This window comes from Microchirus variegatus, assembly GCF_963457635.1.
Source record: "Microchirus variegatus genome assembly, chromosome: 11".
In the NCBI taxonomy this organism is placed as follows: Eukaryota; Metazoa; Chordata; class Actinopteri; order Pleuronectiformes; family Soleidae; genus Microchirus; species Microchirus variegatus.
In genome coordinates this window covers 359,163-385,277 of record NC_139812.1, presented here as the reverse complement: position 1 = coordinate 385,277, position 26,115 = coordinate 359,163, and the positions used below count along the sequence as shown (strand labels likewise).

At 41.2% G+C, this 26,115-nt stretch overlaps 3 protein-coding genes across 4 annotated transcripts; 1 reads left to right on the top strand and 2 right to left on the bottom strand.

The window, feature by feature from the left end:
• Window positions 1-2,837: 2,837 nt before the first annotated feature.
• On the bottom strand, window positions 2,838-6,293 carry LOC310934280 (zinc finger protein SNAI3-like; the record flags this gene model as incomplete). The annotated part of the gene is made up of 3 exons (XM_083897974.1): window positions 2,838-3,049; window positions 3,853-4,452; window positions 6,218-6,293. 3 exons carry the CDS (start codon window positions 6,291-6,293, stop codon window positions 2,838-2,840), a joined length of 888 nt encoding a protein of 295 aa, XP_083754100.1.
• Window positions 6,294-8,863: 2,570 nt separating this feature from the next.
• Window positions 8,864-13,787, bottom strand: gh1 (growth hormone 1; the record flags this gene model as incomplete). Its single annotated transcript, XM_083897973.1, has 6 exons — window positions 8,864-8,926; window positions 9,553-9,690; window positions 10,256-10,399; window positions 12,124-12,243; window positions 13,577-13,707; window positions 13,778-13,787. The coding sequence occupies 6 exons, from the start codon at window positions 13,785-13,787 to the stop codon at window positions 8,864-8,866; spliced, it is 606 nt and encodes a 201-aa protein (XP_083754099.1).
• A 1,253-nt stretch (window positions 13,788-15,040) lies between these two features.
• On the top strand, window positions 15,041-25,439 carry LOC310934483 (NACHT, LRR and PYD domains-containing protein 12-like). 2 transcript variants are annotated; one of them, XM_083898216.1, is made up of 8 exons: window positions 15,041-15,114; window positions 17,710-17,859; window positions 18,481-18,683; window positions 19,087-20,890; window positions 22,312-22,488; window positions 22,614-22,790; window positions 23,154-23,330; window positions 23,420-25,439. In XM_083898216.1, the coding sequence occupies exons 2-8, from the start codon at window positions 17,729-17,731 to the stop codon at window positions 23,595-23,597; spliced, it is 2,847 nt and encodes a 948-aa protein (XP_083754342.1). In that variant the 5' UTR covers window positions 15,041-15,114; window positions 17,710-17,728; the 3' UTR covers window positions 23,598-25,439. The 2 variants fall into 2 exon arrangements, with proteins under 2 accessions (XP_083754342.1, XP_083754341.1); XM_083898215.1 differs by having other exon boundaries at window positions 19,084-20,890.
• Window positions 25,440-26,115: the final 676 nt, after the last annotated feature.

Below are 26,115 nucleotides of genomic sequence, written 5' to 3'. Positions count from 1 at the left end.
ATTTTTAAAGAATATTTCCTATTTAATTTTCCAATTATGCCTTTCCCATCAACAATAATATAGTTCATAATTTAGTTTTTATCTAAAACATTTGTTTAAAGAGCGCCTATTGGCATTTTAACACGGCCCTTTTAGATGACCAGGCTTTTAGAACTGCTTTTAAGTTGTTTTGTGAATCCCACAGAGAGAGCAGACCTGCCTTTACCAACATACAACAGTGGTGGGACTTTGGTAAGACCCAGACAAAGCAGCTCTGACAGCAGTTCACTCGCGGTGTCACTACAGACTTAACCCGGTCCATGAAAGATCTGGAGACGCAGGTGGTGGAGCTGCAGTCTTTAGCAGACTCTACAGCAAATCAAGGGCTTTTAGACTCCCTCAAGTCAAAAAAGTCGGCCATAGCCAACCTGCTAGGCATCTCAGCACAGGGTTAGGGTAACCCTAACCCCTCTGGTCAGGTCTAGGTTCATGAACATCACGCAGATGGACGCCCCATCTCGTTTCTTCTTTGGGCTGGAGCAGAAAAACGGACAAAGGGAAAGACCATTCATTCTTTACGAACGGGTAGCGGCTCCCAAGTCTCAGACCCGTCTGAGATCAGGAAGTTTGCTGCCAGGTTTTACAGAAACCTCTTCAAGAGTGAGTGGACACATAATCCAGATGTGCACAGCAGCTTCCTCAGCCGTCTCCCTCAGGTCAGCGAGACTGACAACAACAAACTGGCAGCAGAGGTAACACTGCAGGAGCTCTACTCTGCCACTATGACCCTTCAGAGCGGCAGAGCTCCGGGCATGGACGGCCTTCCTGACGATTTTTATAAGTCTTTCTGGTCCACAATAGGACCAGATCTACTAGAGGTAGTCAATGAAAGCCTGAAGTCAGGAAGACTCCCTCTGAGCTGCAGGAGGGCCGAAATAACCCTGCTGCCAAAGAAGGGAGACCTGCAGGAACTAAAGAACTGGAGGCCAGTGTTGCTGCTGTGTACGGATTATAAAATCCTCACCAAAGCTCTGGCCCTCAGGCTGAGAGAAGTGATGGTCTCCATCATCCACCCTGACCAGACCTGTTGTGTTCCTAGCAGGCTCATTAGTGACAATGTCACTTTAATTCGTGATGTTCTGACAGTCTCCAGTGAATTGGGTTTAGATACTGGTCTGACTTCAATAGACCAGGAAAAGGCGTTTGACCGGGTCGAACACCAGTACCTCTGGCAGACTTTAGGCGGGTTTGGCTTCGACCCTGGATTCAAAGGAAAAACACAATAATAAAGTTGTGTTTTAAAAATCAAAAATCTCATCACCTTCAAATATTTGGACATTAGTGAAAAGCACATATACAAACATATACATGTTCCACAGGCTCAGGTACTGGTGTGATTTGCAGGCTGTTATAGATGCTTGTGATGAGGGACCTTATGGAAAAACTCTGAGACTCACTGTGGAAAATGCCAACGTAATCTACTGGTCATTGTGTCTATTTCTTCCCTTGCCCAGCACACACACGCACGCACGCACGCACGCACACACACACACACACACACACATTTCACTGTATCTGTTGACCTATTATTGTTGCCAAATAATAGGCCTCATGTCTTGACAGCAGCTAAATGTGGCAGTGCAGTCTTGTATTACTGACACACTGATAACCAAATATAACAACTTTCTGTGTATTTATAGGACGGTAGTGAGTCAGAATAGCACGTGTGAACTGAAAATGAACCTGACTGAATAACTTTGAATATTTAGACCTTCTTCCACAGACGGTTACTATTCATATCATTCCATGATATCACAACAGAGTCATTCTGGAGGGCAGGGAAAATGTGACAACAACCTAGTATCTTTATTACTGGTGGAAAAACTCAGATCATGTTGTTCGTAAACTGAACGTCACTGTATAAGACTGTTGTAAGTACAATATTCATACACTATGTGGGCTATTAATGAACTGAATAGCAGTCACCAATTAAAAACCCCATAGAGACTGTGTCTGTCCCCCGACCTACTTAAGTAAATAACTTGATAACAAACAGAAGAGGAGTTAGACATTCTAATTTCATAGTAGCTATTTCACCTTCAATGCTCTGCTGTTTTATAACATTATCATTTGCTTATGTCATGTCAGTCAAAATGAACTATACTTGTGGATGCTGAATAGTCGTTGCCAATAAAACTAATAGTCTTTATTTCATTGCTTGAGTCATTACATACAAAACTGTTGAGCTAGTTATCAAATTATCTCAAGCAAATGTTATACCACTTTTTTCCTGGAAATGTCTCCTAAATTGAACAATTGCTCTCAGGAGAACTTCAGCTTTCACTCATGAGGAGATGTGTGAAGTATTAGTTGTAACCAATGACAAGCCACTTGTTCACAGTCACTCAGGGATGAATCCCATGAACCCTCACTTGGCAACCGAGCAGGACATAGTGTCTACCATTTCTACAATGCTTTTGACACTGAAATAAGTGTGGTTCAATTAGAATTGAATATCTGTTGGTGATTTGATACAATTCAATGTGTGACTCTTCACGTCACCTGCTGTACAGACTGTAAAGCCCTTTACGGCAATTGTATTTGTGATGAGAGGCTTTATAAATAAAAGTGACTTCACATGACTTGACTTCATCTGTTCCAACTTGGCCTCTGGAGAAAAACTGCTCTTTGTTCACTGGAAAAAAACCCTACAATTTCAAGAGGAAATAAAAATGTTTAATTCACAATATTGTCAAGTTTATTTTCATAAAGCTCAGTCACCAAATCTAAGTGGCTTTGTGATCCACAAACCAAATGATAAAAGATACTGTCAGTGTTTAAATGACCCTGTTGTTGAGTCAGCAGTGAGATTGTGGATCAGTTTCAAGGCTGTCAGGACACGGACAACCTGCCTCCTGGTGCTTGGATAACAGTGAGATCCTGGAGAAGGTCTTGAAGCAGCTTGCACACTGGTACTTTTTCACCTCAGAGTGGGTCTGGAGGTGAGCTCGCAGGTTGGATCGATCAGCAAAGGCTCGGCTGCATTGAAGGCATGAGAATGGTTTCTCTCCTGCAGGAGGAAATCAGTGACAGAGGTCAATCATTATGATAGATGGTTATGTTCACCTGAGGAGCTACTGGAGAAATGATTATGAGTGACATGTTTGGAGCAGAAGTAGAAGTAGCAGTAAACTCTGCTGGCTTCAGGAACGCACTATTCCTGTACTACATGACCAGTTTGTAAATCATCTGAACTGAAGATTCCCGTTTGACTCTTTGTCTGCCTTTAAAAACAAAAACAGCCTTCTTCTATCAGATTTAAAAAATAATCAAGTCAAAGTTTTTTATGTCCCAAACAGACCAGTGGAACTTCCGGTCTAGGTTCGCTTTAAAGTGTGAAAATAGATTACTCAGTCATGTTTTTGTGGTGGTTTTTATGTTTTGTGGTCTGCCTCAATCTAAGTACAGGAGTCTGACGTCAGGGTATCTGATGCCAGACTGATACATTCCTGGAATTGTTGTCTCGCGGAACTCCGCTTTTCCCTGAAAAACACAAGACTGCAAGCGAGGACTATAGTATCCAAGAGTGGAAGTATTCAAAGTGTTCTATTCTTGGCTGCACAGTGCAGCACAGAGTTCTACACAAACTTCCAGCCTCAGAAGATTCACATGTCAAGTGGAAACATTTCATATATGATGCCAATGTGATGCCAACAGTGTTTAAGCCTCAGCAAAAGTTTGTTCTCTGCGTTCTCTTGCTAAGTTCAGGTTATGTTGACGTTAAAACAGACGATCAGTGACACTGTCTCACACTGCATTATGCATCCAGTGACCAAGGGCGTGAATGTGTGTGTGTGAGAGACAGAGACTGACCTGTGTGTGTTCGTATATGTCCCTGAAGCAGCCATGGTCTGGAGAAGGCCTTTCCACAGAGTTTGCACACACACGGTAATGTGTGTGTCCTGATGTGCATCTTCAGTGCTCCCAGGCTCACGTACTCCTTCTCACAGTACTTGCATTTGAAGTACTTTTTACTGGTCCACTCACACTGGAGCTGCTGGTGGTCGTCCAGGCCTGAGAAGTTCAAGTACTCCTTATGACAGTCCAAATAATCAAAGCTCACCTGATTACTTTTCCCTGTGAGGACAGTTGGAAAGAGGTCCAGGAGAGGGAGGGATGGAGGAAAGAGGCTTTCTTTCCTCATATGGTCTCCTGTGACACATTGAATTTCCAAGTTGATTTTAGTACAGGAGTCTGCTGTTTCACAGGCTTCTACAGGACTTCTACTGTGAGCCTCCATGGACCTGCCCAAAAGGGAAAGAGTGGAGGTGTTTGGAGAGGGTGGAGCACCAGATGAAGAGGAGGTCAGAGACCAGGCTTCCTGCTGTAGCCATGGGCTTTGTGTGAGAAGATGATGATGAGGGAGAATGTCAGTGTGCAGCAGAGAGACTCCATGTACGATACAGGAGGTTTCTGTGGAGGAAAAAGACATGTTTGTACCACTATCACTAGGGTATCATTAGGGTTAGGGTTAGGGTTAGGGTTAACCCAGACTTAAAACTTTCCTTTTTAATAAAGCTTATAGTTAGAGCTGGCTCAGGGAAATCTGTACCATCTCTTAGTTATGCTGCTATAGATCTAAACTGCTGGTGGAATTCCTGTGGTGCATGAACACTCACTCTCTCACACTCAGGATATGAATATGACTTCATTATATGTCATTAACCTTGTTCTTTCTCTACCTAGTTTGTGTCTTTGCTTCCATTCCTATCTCTCTCTCTCTGTGTGTGTCCTCATCTTTCAGGCTGCAGGATCCACATCCAGTTTCGAAAGCTACAACTATTATTATCATCATACGTCATCACCATTATTCTACTATAATTATCAGTAGATATCAGTCAATTTTTTATCATCAACTGCTGTAATAACTTTATACAGTTGTTGCATATCTGCTCCTGGTGTCCTTCTTCTGTCTCTATCTCAACTCCCCTCTGTCCCACATTTTCCTTTCACCCTACTGGTCGAGGCAGCTGTTGCACATCGATGAGTCTGGATTTCTTCCTGTTAAAGGGGAGTTGTTTCTCTCCACTGACGCCTAGTGTTTGCCTCATTGTGTGAATTGTTGGGTTTCTCTGCTCTCCATGATGTTGGCGATGTACAGGGCCTTGAGATGGTGTATGTTGTGATTTGGCGCTATACAAATAAAATTTAATTGAACTGAATTGAATTGATGCTTCTAGATGAGTTGAGACCAAAACAATGGTGGTGACAAGGCCACAGACCTGTTCATGTCATTCTCTGACCACAGACATATTCAAATCACTGGAGACCCACATCTGTCATTTGTCATTTTTTGGTTATAGTGCAATAAATTAATTGTAACATTTTTATTGGCTTTGTATTTGTTCCTATTCACACACACACACACAACACACACACACACTTGAGTAATTTGCATAGTTTATTTTTACTGATGGTGATTTCTGGCTTATTAGCAGCTCCTCTTTCTGTTGCTCCTATTCTGATGCTAACTGAAGTTTATCAAGGGGCTGAAGCTTGCTTTCAAACTTGTGCTGAAACATATACAAAGGTTAGTGGAGGGGGGGGTTTGTCGAGACCAGCCTGGAAGAACTCTACACAGCCCCTTGAGGCTGTTTGATGGGGCCCCTCTCCTCTCTTCAGGACCTGTGTGGGAACAATACTACACTCCTTTGGGATGAATTTTGCACCTGTTGGTGTTATAAAGGCTGCTCTGACAGTTAGCACTTGTTTAAAAAAAAAAAAATGCAGCAATGAAGTGTGCTCAAAAGTGTTCCATTTCTGTGAAACAAACATGAAATGACTGTGAATGACAAATCAGTGCTTTTCTACTTTTTATCTCTATATCAAGTTAAAATTCAACACCATTACTTAAATTGTGACAAATGCTGCATTTACTGTTCTTGTTAAGTAAAAGTCTTGCAGAGAAGCTTTTAAACAGTTAAATGTAGCCAACATGAAACTCAATGAATGAATCACACCAATGTTTTCAGTCACTGATTAACAAGCAATGTTTTATCAGATACTGATGTATCATATCATTAATAAACACTTATATACTAACTTGAACTTAGCAATGGTAATGGATGTTGTGTTTCTCATCATAATCAGTGATCATACATTGATTTTAATCAGCAAAGCAGCATAGGTTATTTAAATACATTCTACAATAGAATAACACACTGGTGAAGTGTCTTACCGTCAGTAGAAGTCTTCATACCCACAAAGTTCTTTTTACTGCTCTGATGTGTCTTCACTAAGAACGACCGAGGCATGTTGTCACCTCTTCACAGGGGTCAGTGTGCACTGACAGTGCTGCTGTAACAGCAGCTGTTTGTGTTTGTGTTTGTGTGTGTGTGTGTGTGTGTGTGTGTGTGTGTGTGTGTGTGTGTGTGTGTGTGTGTGTGTGTGTGTGTGTGTGTGTGTGTGAGAGAGAGAGAGAGAGCGAGAGAGAGACTGTGGTGTGTGAGGGGGGATTCCACACACACACACGCACACAGAAAGAGAGTGCATTGGCTTCCATTTATTTGGACAGCCCTAATAACCATGAGAATCTTAACTGAACTAGTTCCTCATTATGACCAGGTTGAAGTCAGTGTACGTGGTAAAATTTGTCGCAGACGTCCACCTCTATCCTTTCTGGCTCCCAGGAGCTCGTCATCCTTGTCAGAGGAGGGGTCCACGGAGCTGACGTTGTAGGTATCAGACTCTGCACTAGATGGGTCAAGCAGAGGATGGCGGCTTTGACTCGCTCCTCCACCTCCCAGGTGAGTGTGGCGACCAAGCGAGAGGTTGGAAGGATGGTCTCAGGGCCAACAGTGTCCCCCTCCTTCTCCTGGAACTGCAGAGACAGGGCGTCGGGCTTGATGTTGTGGGACCCTGGCCGATAAGAGAGAGTGAAGTTGAAGTGGGTGAGGAAGAGTGAGCAGTCAGCCTGCTGGGAGTTTAGCCGTCTGGCAGAGTGGATGTACTCGAGGTTCTTGTGGTCAGTCCATACCAGAAACGGCAGCTTTCAGCTTCCTTTGAGCCAGTGTCACCACTCCTCCAAGGCCAACTTGACCATGAGAAGCTCCCTGTTGCCAATGTCATAATTTCTTTCGAGGGTCAATCGTCTGGAGAAAAAAGCGCAAGGGTGCAGCTTTTGGTTGTTAGTGGCCCTCTGAGAAAGGACAGTCCCGACTCCAAACTGCCATTCAGGATCCGGCATGACAAGAATGTGGGTTGAAGTGAACCGTTCCTTAAGGACTTGGAAGGCGTCCTGGGCGACCTTTGTCCACTGGAAGGACACCTTCAAGAAAGAGAGGGCCACGAGGGGGGGCTGCTACCGTGATGCAACCCCTGATGAACCTCCAGTAGAAGTTGGCAAAAACTGTTTCTCTCAAGATTACACATAGGTCTACTTTGAATAGATGTGTGACATGTCCTCAACATGTTTTATCAATCAGTAAATAATCAATAAATAAATAAAGTGGATCATCACAACGGCAGCCACGGCACGACCCAGTCCATCCCTGGTTTCATCTGTGTTCATTCAGTCAGGCCGAGTTTCAAAAAAAGGGTCATATGTTCCCCTGTCACATACAAAGTGGACCTTTTTTGGGAAAAACGGGGAACATAGGACCCGGGGAACATAGGTACGACTCCCTGTGCATCACCTGCAGAACTAAATAAAGTACCGTGTTCACTACAGACAGAGTCCCGCAATTGTTTTGTGGTTACCATAACGGGCTAATCCGAGCGAAGGAGCTAACGGATCCCTTCACTACGGTTCAGGGATCTGCCCGCTCGGTTTTGGTAACAACAATCAGGAAATGTAGTTTTTGACTGGAGACATGTCAAGTCATCACAAGTCAAAGAGGCAAATTTTGAGACAAGTCTCGAGTGAATCGTATTCAAGTCCAAGTCGAGTCGCAAGTCATGGCAAATGTTATCAAGTCAAGTCTGAAGTCATTAAAATAATGACTCGAGTCTGACTCGAGTCCAAGTCATGTGACTCAAGTCCACATATCTGTTAATTGGCAACTAAGGTGTGGTACATCTTAGGTGATGTCATGGAGTAATCCAAAAGTAATGTAACTAGTAGTGTAACTAATTACTTTAAGCAACGAGTAACAAAGTAAAGTAAGGCATTACTTTTTTTTAAAGTAACTAGTAATGTGTAATGGATTACTTTTTTTCAGTAACTACCTGGTGATTGGTCTATATAAAGAAAATTGACTTGACTTGACATTATATCAAGGCACCTTACAATATAAGAAACCAAGAGAAAACAAACTGCTGTGTCTAGAGTGGTTAGCTTGTCCACTTACTTTCCACTTGTCACTCAGTTTCTTAAAATGAAACCTTCTGCCCAACAATCCCTCACCTCTCTATATGGACACATACATCTTCTCTTGTGTGGTTTATTCTCTTTCTAATCTAACCTAATGGTCCTCTTCTGACACCTAAGGAGAGAACAATAGTGTCCATCCCTAGTCGACAGCTAACGTTACCATAAATTATAATACATCTTGATCTTTACTGAGAGAACAGAATTATGATCGCTCCTCGCTCGTTGCTGACGGAGGATACGCCAAACACTCTGGCAACCTGGAGTCTGGAGGAGAGGGGCTGGAGGCGGATATGTTGAGGTTTTAGGCCACAACCTCGATGGACAGCAAACACATGGAGACCGAGTTTGAAAAATAAATGTGTTCAAATAAAGAGGAAAGACACGTGAATGAACACTATTTATTATTTATTTCACATGCTAAACAAGTGAGGTTAGCACTGGCAGCAAACATGTGACAGTGATATAGAATGTACAGAATGCTATCATCAACAGGGGAGTGGGGGGGTCTCACTGTTACAGGGTACAATTAGCTTCTGGAGAGAGTCGACATTTGGCCACTGTCAGGTATGTTTCCACCTGTAAACACACACATCATTATTATTAGACCATCACTGCTTCCGATGATGTCATCATCCTTTCATCATCAATACACACAGATACACAAATATTACATTCAAACCATTGTCAAATTAGTCCTCACAATATAATATGGTAGTTTGTGGTGACAATACCACGCAGAGTGATGTATTTTACATGGTGGAGGAAACACACAATGCAAGTAAAGAGAGACAGTCTCCTATAGCAGCACTATAGCTGAAGAGGAGGGCCGAAAGGTTTCAGAAGTGGATTATACTCCTAAAAATAAACCTAGATGTTCTGTCGGAAAATTGAATTGAAAAGTGCTGCCTGACTCTGACTATGTCCCTGCTCGTGCCAGTCACAGCTGCTGCTGTTGCCTTCATCCCGCAGCTCCAACTAACTTTACCTGGATGCAGTCTGGACAAGTAACACAACATTTAAGGACAGATACACAACGCATAACTCACCAAAGAAAGAAACATCAAGATAAAACATGAGAAGATTAAAGTTGTACAGTTGTAAAAAAACAAATTGTGAATCACAATTGTTGTGATCAGGATAATTCATACCATGTCATGTCACAGTCAGCGCGCTCTACATCATCATTACATCATCAGTTGTACCTTGTGCATATCCTTCTTGAAGCAGGCGAGCAGTTTGTAGTTTGATTCATCACCTCCCAGACTCTGATAGAAGTTTCCATAAGGAGCCAACTGGAAGGTGGAGCTGTCAGAGAACACTTCTGCTACATCCTGATTGGCCTGAAAGGTCAGGTGACTGGTTAAATCACAAAGTTATTCCAGAAAATGTTATTTTCAGAGGGAAAACTCTTGTTCTCCCTTCCAAAAAGAGAGAATAACTAAACCTTAGGATATCTTTCCAAGGTAACTCATTCTGTCACCTCAGCTCTTCACTCTCAGGTTTGCTTTAACAAAACTTCCTCCAGTTTATCCCCATCTCTTTTCTGAGGCTGTTCCCAAAGCAGCTGTTGAACATGTGCTGCCCTTTCTGGACTGACAAGTCTCCAAACTGAGTTAATGCGTGGTCATATAGTGAAAAATGATTTTGCGACTGCATTTAGATGTACAGTCATTCATTTACTCTTTGATGGCTTTTTTAAACAATATTTTCTGGCCTCATGTAGCCATTTGTGTCCTGCAGACAAGCGGTTTGGTTGAATGACATCAGATAAGTATTCAGCAATGGGTTGCTCAGTATTCATAGACATTCATTTTAATTTGAACTTAGTACTTCATTTAAAGCAAGACAGTAATCAGCTGTCTGGAATACCACCCTGTGTCTGTGTGTAGATGCATGTGTTTTTACCTCGATCAGCATCCGGATTCCTGTTTTTAGTTCTGACAGTTTGTGTGAAATCTGGTTCCTGGGAAATATACTCCATGTGACGAAGCGACTGGAGAATTCCCAAGATTCAACCAACCGAATAGAGATTGATAAGAGCTTCAGAACCTGGAAGGAACATGGCAATTATCAACAAGCTGAGCATGTGGATGTAGGCTGATCAAAGAACTGCTCTGTTGTCTTTTCTGAGCTGTAGTATGTCGTACAGTTGTGCTCATAAGTTTACATACCCTGACAGAATTTATGATTTCTTGGGCCTTTGTCAGAGAATATGAATAATAGGATGCAAAGAAAAACCCACAAATAACTTCAGGTGAAATACAGGACTCTCTGAAAAAATGTGTTGTGGCTGTTTCAAGATGCACAATAAGGAGGCACTTGAACAAAGATGAGCTGCATGATCCAGTTTTCAGAAGAAAGACATTAATACGCAAATGCCACAAAGTATAAAACTTACAATACACCAAACAGCACAGAGACAAGCCTCAAAGTCTTTTGGAGTGATGAGACCAACATTTAAGTTTTTGACCACAACCATAAACACTAGATTTGGAGAGTAGACAACAAGGTCTATGATGAAAGATGCACCATTCCTCCAGTGAAACACGGTGGTGGATCACTGATGTTTAGGAGATGTGTGAGCTACAAAGGCACAGGACATTTGGTCAGAATAGATAGCAAGATGAATGCAGTAAGTTATCAAAAATACTGGAGGAACATTTGCACTCATCAACCTGGAAGCTGCTCATGGGACGTACTTGGACATTCCAACATGACAATGATCCTAAACACAAGGACAAGTCGACCTGTCATTGGCTACAGCAAAATACAGTGAAGGTTCTGGAGTGACCATCTCAGTCTCCTGACCTCAATATCATTGATCCACTCTGGAGAGACCTCAAACATGTAGTTCATGCAAGACAGACCAAGAATTTTTAGGAACTGGAAGCTTTTTACCAGGAAGAATGGGCAGCTTTACCATTCTGAGAAGATAAAGAGCCTCATCCACAACTACCACAAAACACTTCAAGCTGTCATTGATGTTAAAGGGGACAATACACAGTATTAAGAACTGGGGTATGTAAACTATTGATCAGGGTCATTTGGGTAGTTTATGTTGTCATTATGATTTAAAAAGAGTAAACACAGTTGTTTAACACAATAAATGGCTTTAGCCAACCACTAACCATGAGTGAAAGAAAAGTTTTTGTGTCATCATTCATATTCTCTGAAAAATGGTTAAAGCTATACTTACCTTTCTTGCATGTCTCACATCACTTAGTAAACATTTGAACATGAACACCTCCACCTCCCCTCAAAGTCTCACCCTCCAGGGCAGAACAGCAGTGGCTATGGGTGATTCATCATCAGCCTGGACACAGAGTGCTAAGGTTGTCTCTGCTCTGACTGTAGACTGAGACTGTGGAGGTTTGGGAGGTGATGACCTCAGTAACTGCAGAGTGATACGTGCTTTCACGTCAGAGTCTCCAAACACCACAAAAAGTCGGTAGATTTAGGACAATTATTTTGTTTGGTCCGAATATTTTAATTGGTCATACTTATCATAATAATAATATGAATTAAATAATGATGAGTTTCAAAACCTTGTGGGTTTATCTTACATTATAGAGTGCCATACGCTTATTAGGAGCAATTTAAGATTACAAAATGTAAGAAAGGGAAGTATAGCTTTTAAGAAATGATAAATTCTGCCATGGTCTGTAAACTTATGAGCACAACTGTATATTGACAGCATTGATGATGTTGTGCACACACTGATCTGCACAGTGTATCATGGTTATTAATGACTTGTTGTTGTTGTTGTTCCTCACTGAGCTGCGTTGAGTCTCATGTTTATCGTTGGGACTGATGATGTCATCAGAGTTACAGTTATCTTCCTGCAGGAAGAGTTTGTTGAACTGACGTTGATCCTCAGTCTGTAGAGAGCTCTCCTAACACACAGACAGAAGGTTCAGGTTATAGAGCTCCTCAAGGTTTAAATCATGTTTCTACAAATGACTGTGGGAAACACTGTGATGCTGTTCACTACAATTGTTATTAACATTAACAATTATTAAATGTTAATATTTGCATAGGGTTTGTGGCAGCTATCATTAACATAATCATATTTGACCCTTTTTAATGTTTCAAATTGGAATCGGGCAAGTTTGTAAAATGTCATCCAATGTTATTGATTACACTTTGTTACGTTGCTCAAAACAGACAGACTAACCTGAGCAAACAGGTGGTTCTGTGGTAGCAGTGCCAGGTGAGTTGCTTGTTATAGTTGTAGCAAGGTTCTAATTATGCCTTTTAAAGGTCTGTATTATAATAATTAATGACATTTAATAGCAAAACTGCAGATTGCAACAAATGAGAGACTCCTCCACTCTCCCTTCACTTTTTTTAACAAAGTACATTAGGAAACTATGATGACCCTTTCTTTGTTCCCATTGTAAGCTTCTACAAATCATGAAATACATGCTCTGACTGGTTTGTCCATTTCCACAACACAGCTGCCACCATTAATGCAATACCCTAGATTTAAGTATTTGACATTATAAAATGCTTATTTCGAGGCTATGAAAACCAAACAACTTTTACTTTAAACTGACCATACAAACTAAACATACTTATGGGTGGTATAATAAATGACCACCAATAAGCCTTTGTAAATGTTAACCAGTGTTGCATGCTGAGCTTTGTGTGAAAAAGAGCTTTTTTTATGCAACTTTGTGGACCAAGATGGAGTTGTGAGGATCAATCACATATGTAAAGACCAAGACAATGACACAAGATGATGCTGCACACAGTATCTATGTATCTTAGAGTGAGCTGAGCAGGTGATCCCCAATAAGCAGATGTGCCTCAATATCAGCAGTTTGGAAATATTTTAAGAAAAGCAGTGATGACAAAAGTAGATCAGACTGTAACCCGTGCTCTCACAGACATCATTATTAGGTCATTATCTCCTCACCCACTATCAACCTAAATGCAACCTGAAATCCTCTAGCTCCATATTGATCATTGCTTGATTGAACTAAGGTTACTGGCATTATCTGATCTGCTTGAGGAGATCGGGGAGGCAAACACAAAATAAAAATAATGCACGATAGTAGACTTCTGGTTTTTTGTTACTTTATCTTTGCTGCTATGTCTTAAACTAAATGTTAAGTGCTTTATCGCCTGTTTTGAAAAGTGGTATATAAATATTTGGATTTTTATATTTCTGGTTAGCGATCTCAGTGATGACTCGTAACATTTTTACCACGCACACACACTTACGAAGTCTGAGAAGTATTTCTGAGCGAGCAGGTGAATGTGTTGAACTCTGCTCACAGCGATGGAGAAACGACGCTGGTCGAGGATTGACTGAGACGATGCAGCCACAGTCAGGACACACAGCAGGATGACAACTGAGACAAAGTGGAGACAAGATCACACATGTGCCATAAAAACAAATGGTTCTATTGGGAAAGGACTTACCTCTGTTCATGGCTGGTTGTGGTTCAAGTTCTGGTTCAAGTGAGTCTGATCTGAGCTCAGATGTTTGTGGTTTTATAGCATCAAAGTTGATGAGTACATTCATCAACAGAAACATGAAACTAACAAACAGCTCCTGTCTATATGTATTAATGGGTGTGTATGTTTTGTGTGGGCGTATATTAATGTGTTTAACATTAAAATGTGACAAATACATGAAGGTTTGTGGGGTTAGTATCCTCATATTAATATGTATTGACCATTAAATGTAACATTTAAAAACATGTAGTATCAGATTTTAGTGTGTGTGTGTTTACCTGTTTTTCTTACCTCTTTAGCATAAACAATGACCTTGACAGAACAACTAGTCCAATTGTCCGCAAAATTGTGTGTGTGTTTTCTGTCACTTGACACAAACAGGTGAGGTCAGAGTGTGTTTTTAAAGTAAAGCTGATGTATAATGTAAAAGTGTTTTATAGACACAATGTGAATTTATTTAGTGAAGTCACTGATCTGAGGTGAGACAACAGTCACATAACAGGAAGCTGAATAAATTCAATGCTACGCGACACTGAGGCACCAGTCAGTGATTACACAAGGACAACAACAGCGAGACATGGACAACAACAACAGGTACTAACGTAGATCAGTATGGGAACTGAATGTTAATGCTTTATATCTGACGTGAATGTGAAAATGTGAAAAGTGACAATTGAAAGTGATTGTATTGGTTTGAAAGTGTATTACGATAAAGTGAAGGACACACAATCTGAGTCAAGAGTCCAATCAAACAATCTTTAACTTCTAAAAGTGAAATCAGTCCAAAAACAACAAAACAACTGACAGTGAATGAGTGAATGAGTGAGTGAGTGAGTGAGTGAGTGAGATTAAGTGAGTGAGTGAATGTAACCTTTCCTTAACCCCTTGTATGTAATTATTATAAATTTACTTGTCTATATTGTTTTATTTTTATTGTTATTTTCATGTATTTATCTTTCTATTTTGCACTTCTCTTTCTTTCCTTCATTTTAAATATGTTGCATGTCTGTTTTAGAATCGTGATATATCTCATTGTTAGAATTTCTTCAATTTGGTTCTTCATATGAGGTGTGATTGACTTTGTGGAATGATGATGTTTTTATGTGAGTTTGTCATCATTCTTGTTATGTTAAATAAAGCATTATAAAAAAATATAAAAAACTTCTAGAGGAAGCTCCATCATGACTGAACAGTTGTCATTTCCTGTCCAGAGGGTGAAGAAGTGAAAGTGAAACTATTCTGTGACCTACTTGAGACTTTCTGCTTCAGAGTCGCCATTTTAACTGCGCAGCAGAAAGATGGTGAGTGTTGACGTGATTATAATAATAATAATAATAATAATAATATAGGGTCTTATATGATGATTTAGTACATGTGCAGTACCGCGGGAAGTAGCGGTGCAGCAAGTGATTATAATAAAGTGGTTAAAAAAAAAAAAGTTAACTGGAAACTAATTCTAAATTGTCTCGGATACTCGCTCACGGTCATCATCAGAGAAGACGTGTTTATGTACAACTTCAGAGTCTCAGAGACAGTGTTGAGTAGAGACATAACGTTTTTACTTCACTTGAGTTGGCAAAAACATCACAAGCCAAGAAAAGAATCCTGTTTGTCTGAGTCTGAAGAGATTCTCCTGTGCGTAAAGACTTCTGTACAGTTGGAAAGATATTGGCAGATTCGGACTTTCGGGTTCAATAACGTAAACGAAACGTTCTATAAATACAAGCGGCAGTTCAGTAGCAGAGTTATAGAAAATTATTTCACATAAAAAAATCACCAAAATTGCTAAAGGGCAGATGTCCAGTAACAGTGTTTTGTAATATCCTCGACCTGGGGAAAACAAACGCCTCAGTTCTTTATATATATAAAAAAAAAAAACATGCATTTTGTTTCCCCATATTTACTATCACCTATATTCACATTACACATCTATTTATTTTCACTTTGTATTTTGATCATTGCAATTATATCCAAATTGTTGTTGTTGTTTATTTTGGAGAGCTACAGCGAGAGACTGTCACACTTCATACTGTTGCTTGGTTATAATAATGTTGCCCCTTTATGAAAGAGTCTCTTTGTACCAGAGAGGCTGTGCATCACCCTGCAGCACTGGAATAAAGTGCCGTGTTCAACACAGATGGAGTCCTGTAGTTGTTGTGTTGTTGCTGAACGAGCTAATCCAAGCTAAGGAGTTAGTGGTCCCTTTACTACGGTTCGGTAACTATACATTCTCGTGCTCACCAGATGATGTCTGTGAGATCATCTACTGCAGTCATTACGGTTTGTGTTTCTGTGTGAAAATGACAGTTAGTTAGTTAGTTAGTTATATTTTAACCTGGGACTCTACTTGCTCTCAATTGCAAGTCGTCACAGTCAGGTTATGTCTGAAAGACATTTAAAACGTATTTTGAAGTCTGTTTTGGCACAAGGGAAACATCACTTTGGACCGTGTTCATTTAAAGGTGAAGTAAGTAGTTTATAGTGCCATCTAGAGGAGAGGCTGAAATGTACAACAAAGAACTGCTCCTCTGCTCACCCCCTCCCTTCCCTGAGCGCTACGGTGTCCTCAGAGGGTCAAATGTCGTCCTCGTCGTCTTTCTCCGTGTCAACAGATGAGGTTCTAGTATTTATTCAGATGTATAAGTGTGTCTTTTGTATATCGTATTAGCTCCGTCAGTGGAGGCGGGACTTCAGCTACAAGTAAAGAGACGCTTGATTTGTTCTCTCGCGTTTGTCCTTACAGGCTCCTGTAGAAACATGGCGTCTCTCTGCTAACAGTGGCTATGCAACCACGGCCCGCGACCATGTTATTTTACATGACTTTTTGAAACACTACGAAAATGAAACAACAACTATTATACAGCGACTAGACAATGCAGGAGCACATAATATGTATAAAAAAGTGGATTTTGGGTTATATAAACCCATAAATACTACACAGTGTCCCTTTAATTCATGAACAGTTACAAACATCAGGTCAACTCTATTGTGGTCACACCAGCCACTCCAACATTTCAAGTGCACCCTTACTGTCAACACTATGGCAAATACTTTGAGACAATTGGGAAAGTCAGCACATTGGCGAGCTTACTGCAGCATGTACAAACTTCCGGTTTTCAAAATGAAAACGTGGGTATTGAATGTATGAAAAGGTTGTTTTGTTCTTCTTTTTTTTTTTTTTTAAAGAAAGAAACAAAGAGGTGTGTCTCATTAAGCAAGTGTGATCCTGCACTGGTTTTTGGCCAGCAGCTGAAATAACCTGGAGGCTATTGAGCTAAAATGCTAATTAACATTAAACAAATGATAAAAAATATGAGAAGAACTTAAATGGAAGAAAAAGAGGTGTGTCTTGAATAGACAGTCTAGTACTATGTTTCTGCACTGATACGGAGTATTTAGGTCACATCACCTGGAAGCTATTGAGCTTTAATGCTCATATTTACTGTATTTTGTGTATTCAAAATTCATTAAAAAATAAAATAAGAAAAACGTTAAAATGTGATGAGAAGAGGTGTGTCTCATACACCAAGTGTAGCTCTACTGCCCTACACTGATTTTGACCCACTAGGTCACATGACCTTGAAGCTCTTGAGCTTTTATGCTCAAATTTACTATATGAAAATGATATGAGCTTCCTATTGGCTAAAAATTAGATTAAACAATTAAATTAAAAAACAAATGTCACTCAATCGCATTCAGTTTCCTCTGGTGTGATTGGTCACTGGACTGAACACTGTGATGCTTTCAGTGGAGCAGTGACAAGTAAGTGAGGAGCTCATTAACACAAACTAATGAGAACAACAAAGAGAAAACATGCTTTTTATATATTAGGTTATATAAGTTATTTTGTAAATATGTGTGTCTGTCAGTGTCAGCTCAGTCTGTTTCTCTCTCAGAATAACTGAAGTCCAGCAGATGAGTGATCGTGTGGATGAAGACGAGGACGGAGCAGAGACTCCAGGACCCAGATGTCTGTCTGTGAAGACTGACCATTCTATGGACGCAGATATAAACTTCAGGAATGAACCTGGAGCCTCAAAGACAAAGTAAGAGATAGTTTTTGATTTTTTTTTAATATATATAATTCTTTATTTTTGGACTGCATTAATTGCAGTAAACATAAAGAAAATAATATATTGTACGTCAAGGGGAGGTTAGAACAAAACAACTACAAAAAAAAAAACATACGTACCTACATATAAAATACTTATACATAAATGTTAATAAAATGAACAAACAAATGCAATAGTACAAAGTAAAGGGAAATAGGAAAGCAGGGAGACGAGGCATTACAAGATCCTTTGCTTGGCATTTCGACAAAATCTGGACGCAAAGGCCATACATATTTAACCCACTGTTGTCCCCTCCATAACATAAATATAATCTAATCCATTCCTGGATTGTGGGAGGTTCAGCGAGCAACCAATGCCATGAGAGTGCCTTTTTTTTTTTTTTAAACCTGTCCTGCCCAGAACCTGGCATGTAACCTGGTGGACTACATGCCCTGTGGTGTTGAACAGATTTGCTCTACGCAGGGCAAGTCTCTGATACTTGGCCTGCAGGGTTTTTATTCTTATTTAATTCTTTTTAGTTTTATGATCATGTGACGGCAACCTGACATGTCCACCTGTCCCTGACATGTCAGTAATAAAGAAATGTTTTCACAGACAACATTTTGCTGTTCCTGTGGACGAGCAGACGTCCTGCTGTCCTCTGTGTCAGGACGTCCTGAAGGACCCAGTCTCCACCAGCTGTGGTCACTGGTTCTGCAGAAGCTGCATCTCCTCATACTGGGACCAGTCTGATCCACCAGGAGATTCCTGCTGTCCTCAGTGTGGGAAAAGACCCAGGACAGGACGTGGACCACAGGGTAAGACTCATAAGAAGAGCAGCTCCCATCAGCATGAGCAGACTTTAGAAATGGAAAAACAGGAGAAAAATGTTAGTCATGTGATCATGAAGATGATGGAGTTTAACTCTCTGCTGCCCCCTTCAGGTTGAAGAAATGAAGGTTTGCCCTCATTTTCCTGCTTTTCTATCATTATTGTTCTCTTGTATGCAGATGATACTCTTTCCTTCACAATCATCACAGTTATTCTAGAATGATTCAGTCTTTCACGATAAGGTTTTTCAAGTCATTACAGTGAAAATGACTGTAGTTTTTCATTTTGACAACAGACAATAAAACAACAACGTCACAGAAAAACATGAAAATAATCCTCAGCTGCTCAGATTCTTTCTTCAGTCTGACTTTGTCTTTTGTCTTTCAGCAGATGTTGGTCTGCAGGAGGTTCTAGATGAACATAAGATCAGTCTGAGGAGGAGATTTGAACATGTGACTGAAGGAACTGAAGGAAGAGGAAGTAGAACCCTCCTGAACAGGATCTTCACTGAGCTCTACATCACAGAGGGACAGAGTGAAGAGGTCAATACTCAACATGAGGTGATGCAGCTGGAGACCACCTCCAAGAAGAAGATGGTCCAGGACACTCCCATCAAGTGCTGCCACATCTTTAAAGCCTTACCTGACCAGCAGGGGCGCATCAGAGTGGTCCTGACCAACGGTGTCGCTGGTGTTGGAAAAACCTTCTCGGTGCAGAAGTTCACTCTGGACTGGGCCGAGGGTTTAGAAAACCAGGATGTGAATCTGCTGATTCTGCTTTCGTTCAGGGAGCTGAACCTGATCAGAGATCAGCAGCACAGTCTTCTCACTCTGCTCCATGTTTTCCATCCAACATTAGAGAAGGTCACAGCAGAGAAGCTCCTCGTTTGTAAACCTTTGTTCATCTTTGACGGCCTTGATGAAAGCAGACTCTCACTGGACTTCAACAGCAGGACGCTGGTTTCTGACGTCACACACATGTCATCAGTCAACGTGCTGCTGACCAACCTCATCCAGGGGAATCTGCTTCCCTCAGCTCTCATCTGGATAACTTCTCGACCTGCAGCGGCCAATCAGATCCCTCCTACATGTGTTGACAGGGTAACAGAAGTACGAGGCTTCACTGAGGACCAGAAGGACGAGTACTTCAGGAAGAGATCCAGTGATGAAGATCTTTCCAGAAGAATCATCTCACACATCAAGACGTCCAGGAGCCTCCACATCATGTGTCAAATCCCAGTCTTCTGCTGGATCAGTGCTACAGTTCTGGAGCACATGTTGACCACAGAGCAGAGAGGAGAGCTGCCCAAGACCCTGACAGACCTGTACTCACACTTCCTGCTGGTTCAGACAAAGAGGAAGAAGAACAAGTACGAGAAAGGACATGAGACGAGTCCACAGGAGCTGATGGAGGCCGACAGGGATGTTCTTCTGAAGCTGGGGAGGCTGGCCTTTGAACATCTGCAGAAAGGCAACATCATGTTCTACCAAGAAGACCTGGACCGGTGTGGTCTTGATGTGACAGAGGCCTTGGTTCGCTCAGGAGTTTGTACAGAGATCTTCAGAGAAGAGAGTGTGATCTTCAAGAAAACAGTTTACTGCTTTGTTCATCTGAGTGTTCAGGAGTTTCTGGCTGCAGTCTACATGTTCCACTGTTTCACCAACAGGAAGACAGAGGTACTGCAGGACTTCTTCAGACAAGAAGATGGTGATGATGATGATGGTGGTTTCACTTCTCTTGATGTCTTCCTGAAAAAAGCCATGGGGAAATCACTTCAAAGTGAAAATGGTCACCTGGACCTGTTTGTTCGCTTCCTTCATGGACTCTGTCTGGAGTCCAACCAGAGTCTCTTAGGAGGTCTGCTGGGTCAGACTCAGAACAGTCCAGAAATCATCCAGAGAGTCATCGAGAACCTGAAGAAGATGAACACAAAGAACATCTCACCTGACAGAAGCATCAACATCTTCCACTGTCTGACAGAGATGAACGACCAATCAGTGCATGAGGAGATCCAAGAGTTCATGAAGTCAAAGAACAGAGATCAGGAACTCTCTGAGATCCACTGCTCAGCTCTGGCCTACATGCTGCAGATGTCTGAGGAGGTTCTGGATGAGTTGGATCTGAGCAAGTACAAGACATCAAACCAGGGAAAACAGAGACTGATTCCAGCTGTGAGGAACTGCAGGAAGGCCAAGTAAGTTCAGACATGATCAATAACATCATAAATCAGTGATGGTTGATTCTTCTCATATTATGAGTCAGCTGTGTTGTTTTTTATGTTTTAAATCAGGGGTCTCAAACTCAAATGACCTGGTCAAGAGGGGGCCGGCCTAGAGAAAAAAAGTGGGATATAAAACAACTGTTCACAATAGTTCAATATTGCACACCACCGTATATAATTAATAATAATAATATTTATGATGCAAAATTAATGTATTAATATCAAAAACAGACATTTATTTCAAATTACATTAAAAATAGTGTGGACAACTGTAATTAAAATTTGTGCCAGGAGCCGTTTCCGCCAATGCCATTCCTAATTATGACCAAATGTCTTATTATTACTGTTATAAAAACATTGCTAACAAACTTATATTTTATTCTATCACCTCCCTGGCAGCTGTGCCTCAGTTACACACTGTGTTTAAAAGATGGTGGGGTTGTCGTCCATGTTTTCATTATAACATGATATTAAGTGGGGGGGCGCATGTGGACCCCTGTTTTAAATGATGCAGATTTATCAGCTGCTTGTGATTCTTGCTTTGGACGTCATTTACTGTTAATGTTTCATTGTTAATTTTCTCTTCATGTGACTTTGATTCTTTTTGGTTTCACCTAAACCTGATTAGACTCAAACACAGGTCAGAGCAAACCCAAAGACCTGATCAGAACCAGTCCGTGTTCAGATCCAGAGAAGTCTGCTGACGTTACATTAAGACACAGAGTAGTCGAGTGATGTTAGCTTGTTAATAACCATCAGCTGTGAAGTCGCTGCTGATCAGGTCTGTGTCTCTGGACCGGGTCGGACCAACATGCCTGAGTTTGACATGAGTCCAGGTCCATCCATTATCTACCGCTTTTTCCTCCACCAGAGGGTCACGGGGGGTGCTGTGCCTATCTCAGCAGACATAGGGCGATAGACGGGGTTCACCCTGGACAGTTCACCAGTCCATCACAGGGTCACATATAGAGACAAACAACCATTCACTCACACACTCACACATTCAATTTAGAGTGACCAATTCACCTAACCCTCATATCACATGTTTTTGGACTGTGGGAGGAAGCTGGAGAACCCAGAGGAAACCCACACACACACGGGGAGAACATGCAAACTCCTTGCAGAAAAGCCCTTGTTCCGAAGTTGTTCCAAACGGGGCTCGAACCAAGGAACCCGGGTCTTCTTGCTGCAAAGGCAAGAGTGCTAACCACTACACCAACCATGTAGAAGTTGTTGATGAAAATGTCAACATCTGATATTTTTCTATAATCACAGACTGGATTATTGTGAACTCTCAGAGACTGAGTGTGAAGTTGTGGTCTCAGCACTGAACACATGATCAAACACTTTTAGGCTTTCGAGCAGCAACTTCTCATCTTTTGTTCTTTATTCAGGTTGAAGAACTGCAGTTTGTCAGAGATCAGCTGTTCTTCTGTGGTCTCAGCTCTGAAGTCCAACCCCTCCCACCTAAGAGAACTGGACCTGAGTGATAACTATGGTCTGCAGGATTCAGGAGTGAAGCTGCTGTGTTCTGGACTGGAGAGTCCACACTGTAGACTGGAGACTCTGAGGTGAGTTCACTGACTGAAGCTGCTGTTTTATTAAACTTTAATTTCATTAGCATTAAACTCATTCACACACACTCTCACACACACACAGTCGTTGTCTAAAGTCTCATCTTTTATTCTTTATTCAGGTTGTGGAGCTGCAGATTGTCAGAGATCAGCTGTTCTTCTCTGGTCTCAGTTCTGAAGTCCAACCCCTCCCACCTGAGAGAACTGGACCTGAGCTACAACTATGATCTGCAGGATTCAGGAGTGAAGCAGCTGTGTTCTGGACTGGAGAGTCCACACTGTAGACTGGAGAGTCTGAGGTGAGTTCACTGACTGAAGCTGCTGTTGTTTTTTTTAAACGTTCAATTCATTAACATTAAACTCATTTGATTCACACACGTGAGGTTTCATTTCATTGAGAATCATTTCCTGGAGACTTACTCTAAACTTAACCATAATCACTACTGACCTAATCCTAACCCTGACCTTACCCTCAACATTTCTTCACCTTAAAATATAGTTGTTTACATTATGGGGACTTGCTTTTTGTCCCCACAAAGCAGACAAATCCCCACAATGTGAGAACAGTTTTATGTTCCCACAACATTAGTAATACACAGGCACACACACACACACACACACACAGTTGTTGTCTAAAGTCTCATCTTATATTCTTTATTCAGGTTGAGGGGCTGCAGATTGTCAGAGATCAGCTGTTCTTCTCTGGTCTCAGTTCTGAAATCAAACTCCTCTCACCTGAGAGAACTGGACCTGAGCGTGAACAAGGATCTGCAGGATTCAGGAGTGAAGCTGCTGTGTTCTGGACTGGAGAGTCCACACTGTAGACTGGAGACTCTGAAGTGAGTTCACTGACCGAAGCTGCCGTTATTTTTTTTAAACTCATTTTATTCACACACACTCGTCGTCTAAAGTCTCATCTTTTATTCAGGTTGAGTGGCTGCAGTTTGTCAGAGATCAGCTGTTCTTCTCTGGCCTCAGCTCTGAAGTCTAACCCCTCTCACCTGAGAGAACTGGACCTGAGTGGGAACAATCTGAAGGATTCAGGAGTGAAGCCTTTGTGTGATCTTGTGCAGAGTCCAGACTACAGACTGGAGACTGTGGTGTAGGTTCAGAGTCAGAGTCAGAGTCAGTGTCCACTTTGATCAGTGTAAGATCCAGTGTTTCCTCAGTGAAACTGTGAGAGCAGAATAGAGACAGACTTCATGATTGGACACAAAGACACAGTCGGCCAATCAGACGAGCTGCTGGTGATAATGTGATCACAGACTAGAGCCGACTGCCTCACATGACTGTCCATCAGCTGTTTGACTTAATCAGTGATAATAACGCTTTACTCTAACCTTAACTTAAGGCCTAACCCTAAAACCAGGTCTTAACCCTGAAAAAACCTTTAAAGCTCACATAGAGTGGTCCTGTTGCACATATATGTTAGTTATGGAGGTCTACTTACATACATTAACTTGTTTTTATGCTCAAAAACCTCCTAGTTTCTGTAAACGAGCCGATAGAAATCCTCTTTTCTGACGCCGTTTTTCTGCTGCGAGATTTCAGAGTGAACTTTCACCCCCAGAAGACAGAGTCTTGTGATTGGCCAGTAATATTTAGCACACCCAGCTCTCAGAAGCACAGCGCCCCCCTCTGGAACGGTGGATGCACTGCTCCTCATTATCAAAACATTGTTTTAACAGTGTTTAAAAATAGCTTCTTCACGACTCCCCGCCTCAGTCCCTTTGACGACCTTTGACCCAGAGTCAGACCCAGAGTCAGAAGACACTGTCGCTCGTGAAACACCTCCACAACGGACGTTATTCTTCTTCTGTGGTTCAATGTACGTAACCGGATGTGCCCGGACTAGTGCCCGGAGGAGGACGATCTGTTGTTCAGGAGAACCGCTGCTTACGTAACTATTACGGGATTTTCAGAGATCTCGTTGAGCCCCGAGATTACAATAAAACACAACGTTCTCAGCAGTGACTGAACTGTTTGTTTAGAACCTTCAGGGCTTCATAAACAAGGTAATGACGCAGATACACACTAAAAAAAAACAGCGTTAATAGGAACTTCCGGTCTAGTTCCGCTTTAAATATGCGAGGAAGAGAAGACATTTAAAGTCTTCACTCTAGTTTTCACTCTTTCACACAACACAGTCTCAGCATGCTTCACTTCAGTTCTACACAGTGTGTTGGCTTTCCATTACTATAGCTCCTCAGAGTGGGCGGAGTCATCATATCACAGCTGCGTGAAACTGTGGTGACATGGTTAACCAGAACGATTAGAGAGAGTTGGACCCGAAATGCAGAGGAGACGGAGTAAGAGTATAAACAATATTTAATGGCGTTTACAGAGAATAATGCGAGGCTACAAGGAAAGCTGCAAGGAGGGACGCCGATGCAGCTGAGCCGGGAAGGGTGTGAGCTCAGGGCGTGAGTCAAAAACCAGGAAGTCGGCGTTGAGCAAACAAGAGAGAATCACAGACGTTACCACTGGAGGTGCAAGAACAATCTGACGCTGGTGAACGTGCTGCTCAGACTTAAGAAGCCTCCTGATTTCTAATCAGGAGCAGGTGGAGCCGCCGCAGGTGTAGTTGATCACCAGCGTCCTCAGTAAGTAGGTCAGCCACGCCTCCTGCAGAGAGGGGGGAGAGAGAGCAAAAAGGGAAAAAACCCACAAATGCCAGTATAATAGGTATAGTGCTGAGGGAGTGTGAGTTTGTGACAGAAACACAACAATGTTAACTGAAACACAACAACTAAAACACAACAACATTACCTAAAACACATTCACTGAAACACAACAACATTAACTGAAACAAAACTTTATTAGTTTATTTTAATAGTTGCACTGAGTGACATTCTCATACTTATACTAACATTTTAATTGTGCTTTTGATATTTATTAATCTACATCTACATAATTGAATAGCTTTGTTGAAGTTACTGAATTCATATTGTGTGATGTGATTTAATAAATTGTTACTTTTTATTCACTTAAAGGAACTCTCTGTGTCTTTTGTGCATGTATACTGTGGGGTTGAGAAAGCCAGTGCATGAATTCATGACTTCAGTACTGTTTAATTGGAATATCTTTTCATATTAAAGTGAATTACAGTGATTGTGTAGACTGATTTAAAATGCATAAATTGATTGTCTTGTCCCTATTCTCATGGTGGATGCAATTAATATTTAATAAAAAAAAATCTAAAATATCTAATACATAAATAATTATTCATCATAATTCTTAAATTATTTTTAACAATCAAATTATTGCCATTAACATTGATGGTACCCTGTATGATGGGGGTAGAGTTGGTCATTTTATTCATCATTGTGTTAATTGACCACAGTTTTAGTTAATACATCACGTATTTTGACTTTGGTGTTTCATCACTAGTTCTTGACTGGAGTAGACTTCGGTTGTACATGAAATACATTGTGATGCAAATTATATGTTATATTATTTAATTTTACTACATTTTACTAAATACCATTTTGTAAGATAATAATTGTGAACCATTTTGATTCATATGATTTTTAACTTGCTGTCCATCTTGCTAATGTTGCTAACTAAGTCTTTAAGTAGGGTTAGGGTTGATATTTGTGTGATAAATGTTATTAAAAACATTCA

Excerpts from the sequence above, each read along its gene's own strand:
- LOC310934483 (XM_083898215.1), top strand. The coding sequence starts at position 17,729 with ATGAGTGATCGTGTGGATGAAGACGAGGACGGAGCAGAGACTCCAGGA. Across the intron at positions 17,860-18,480 it reads CCTGGAGCCTCAAAGACAAA|ACAACATTTTGCTGTTCCTG; the intron begins GTAAGAGATAGT and ends ATGTTTTCACAG. Across the intron at positions 18,684-19,083 it reads GACAGGACGTGGACCACAGG|CAGATGTTGGTCTGCAGGAG; the intron begins GTAAGACTCATA and ends TTTGTCTTTCAG.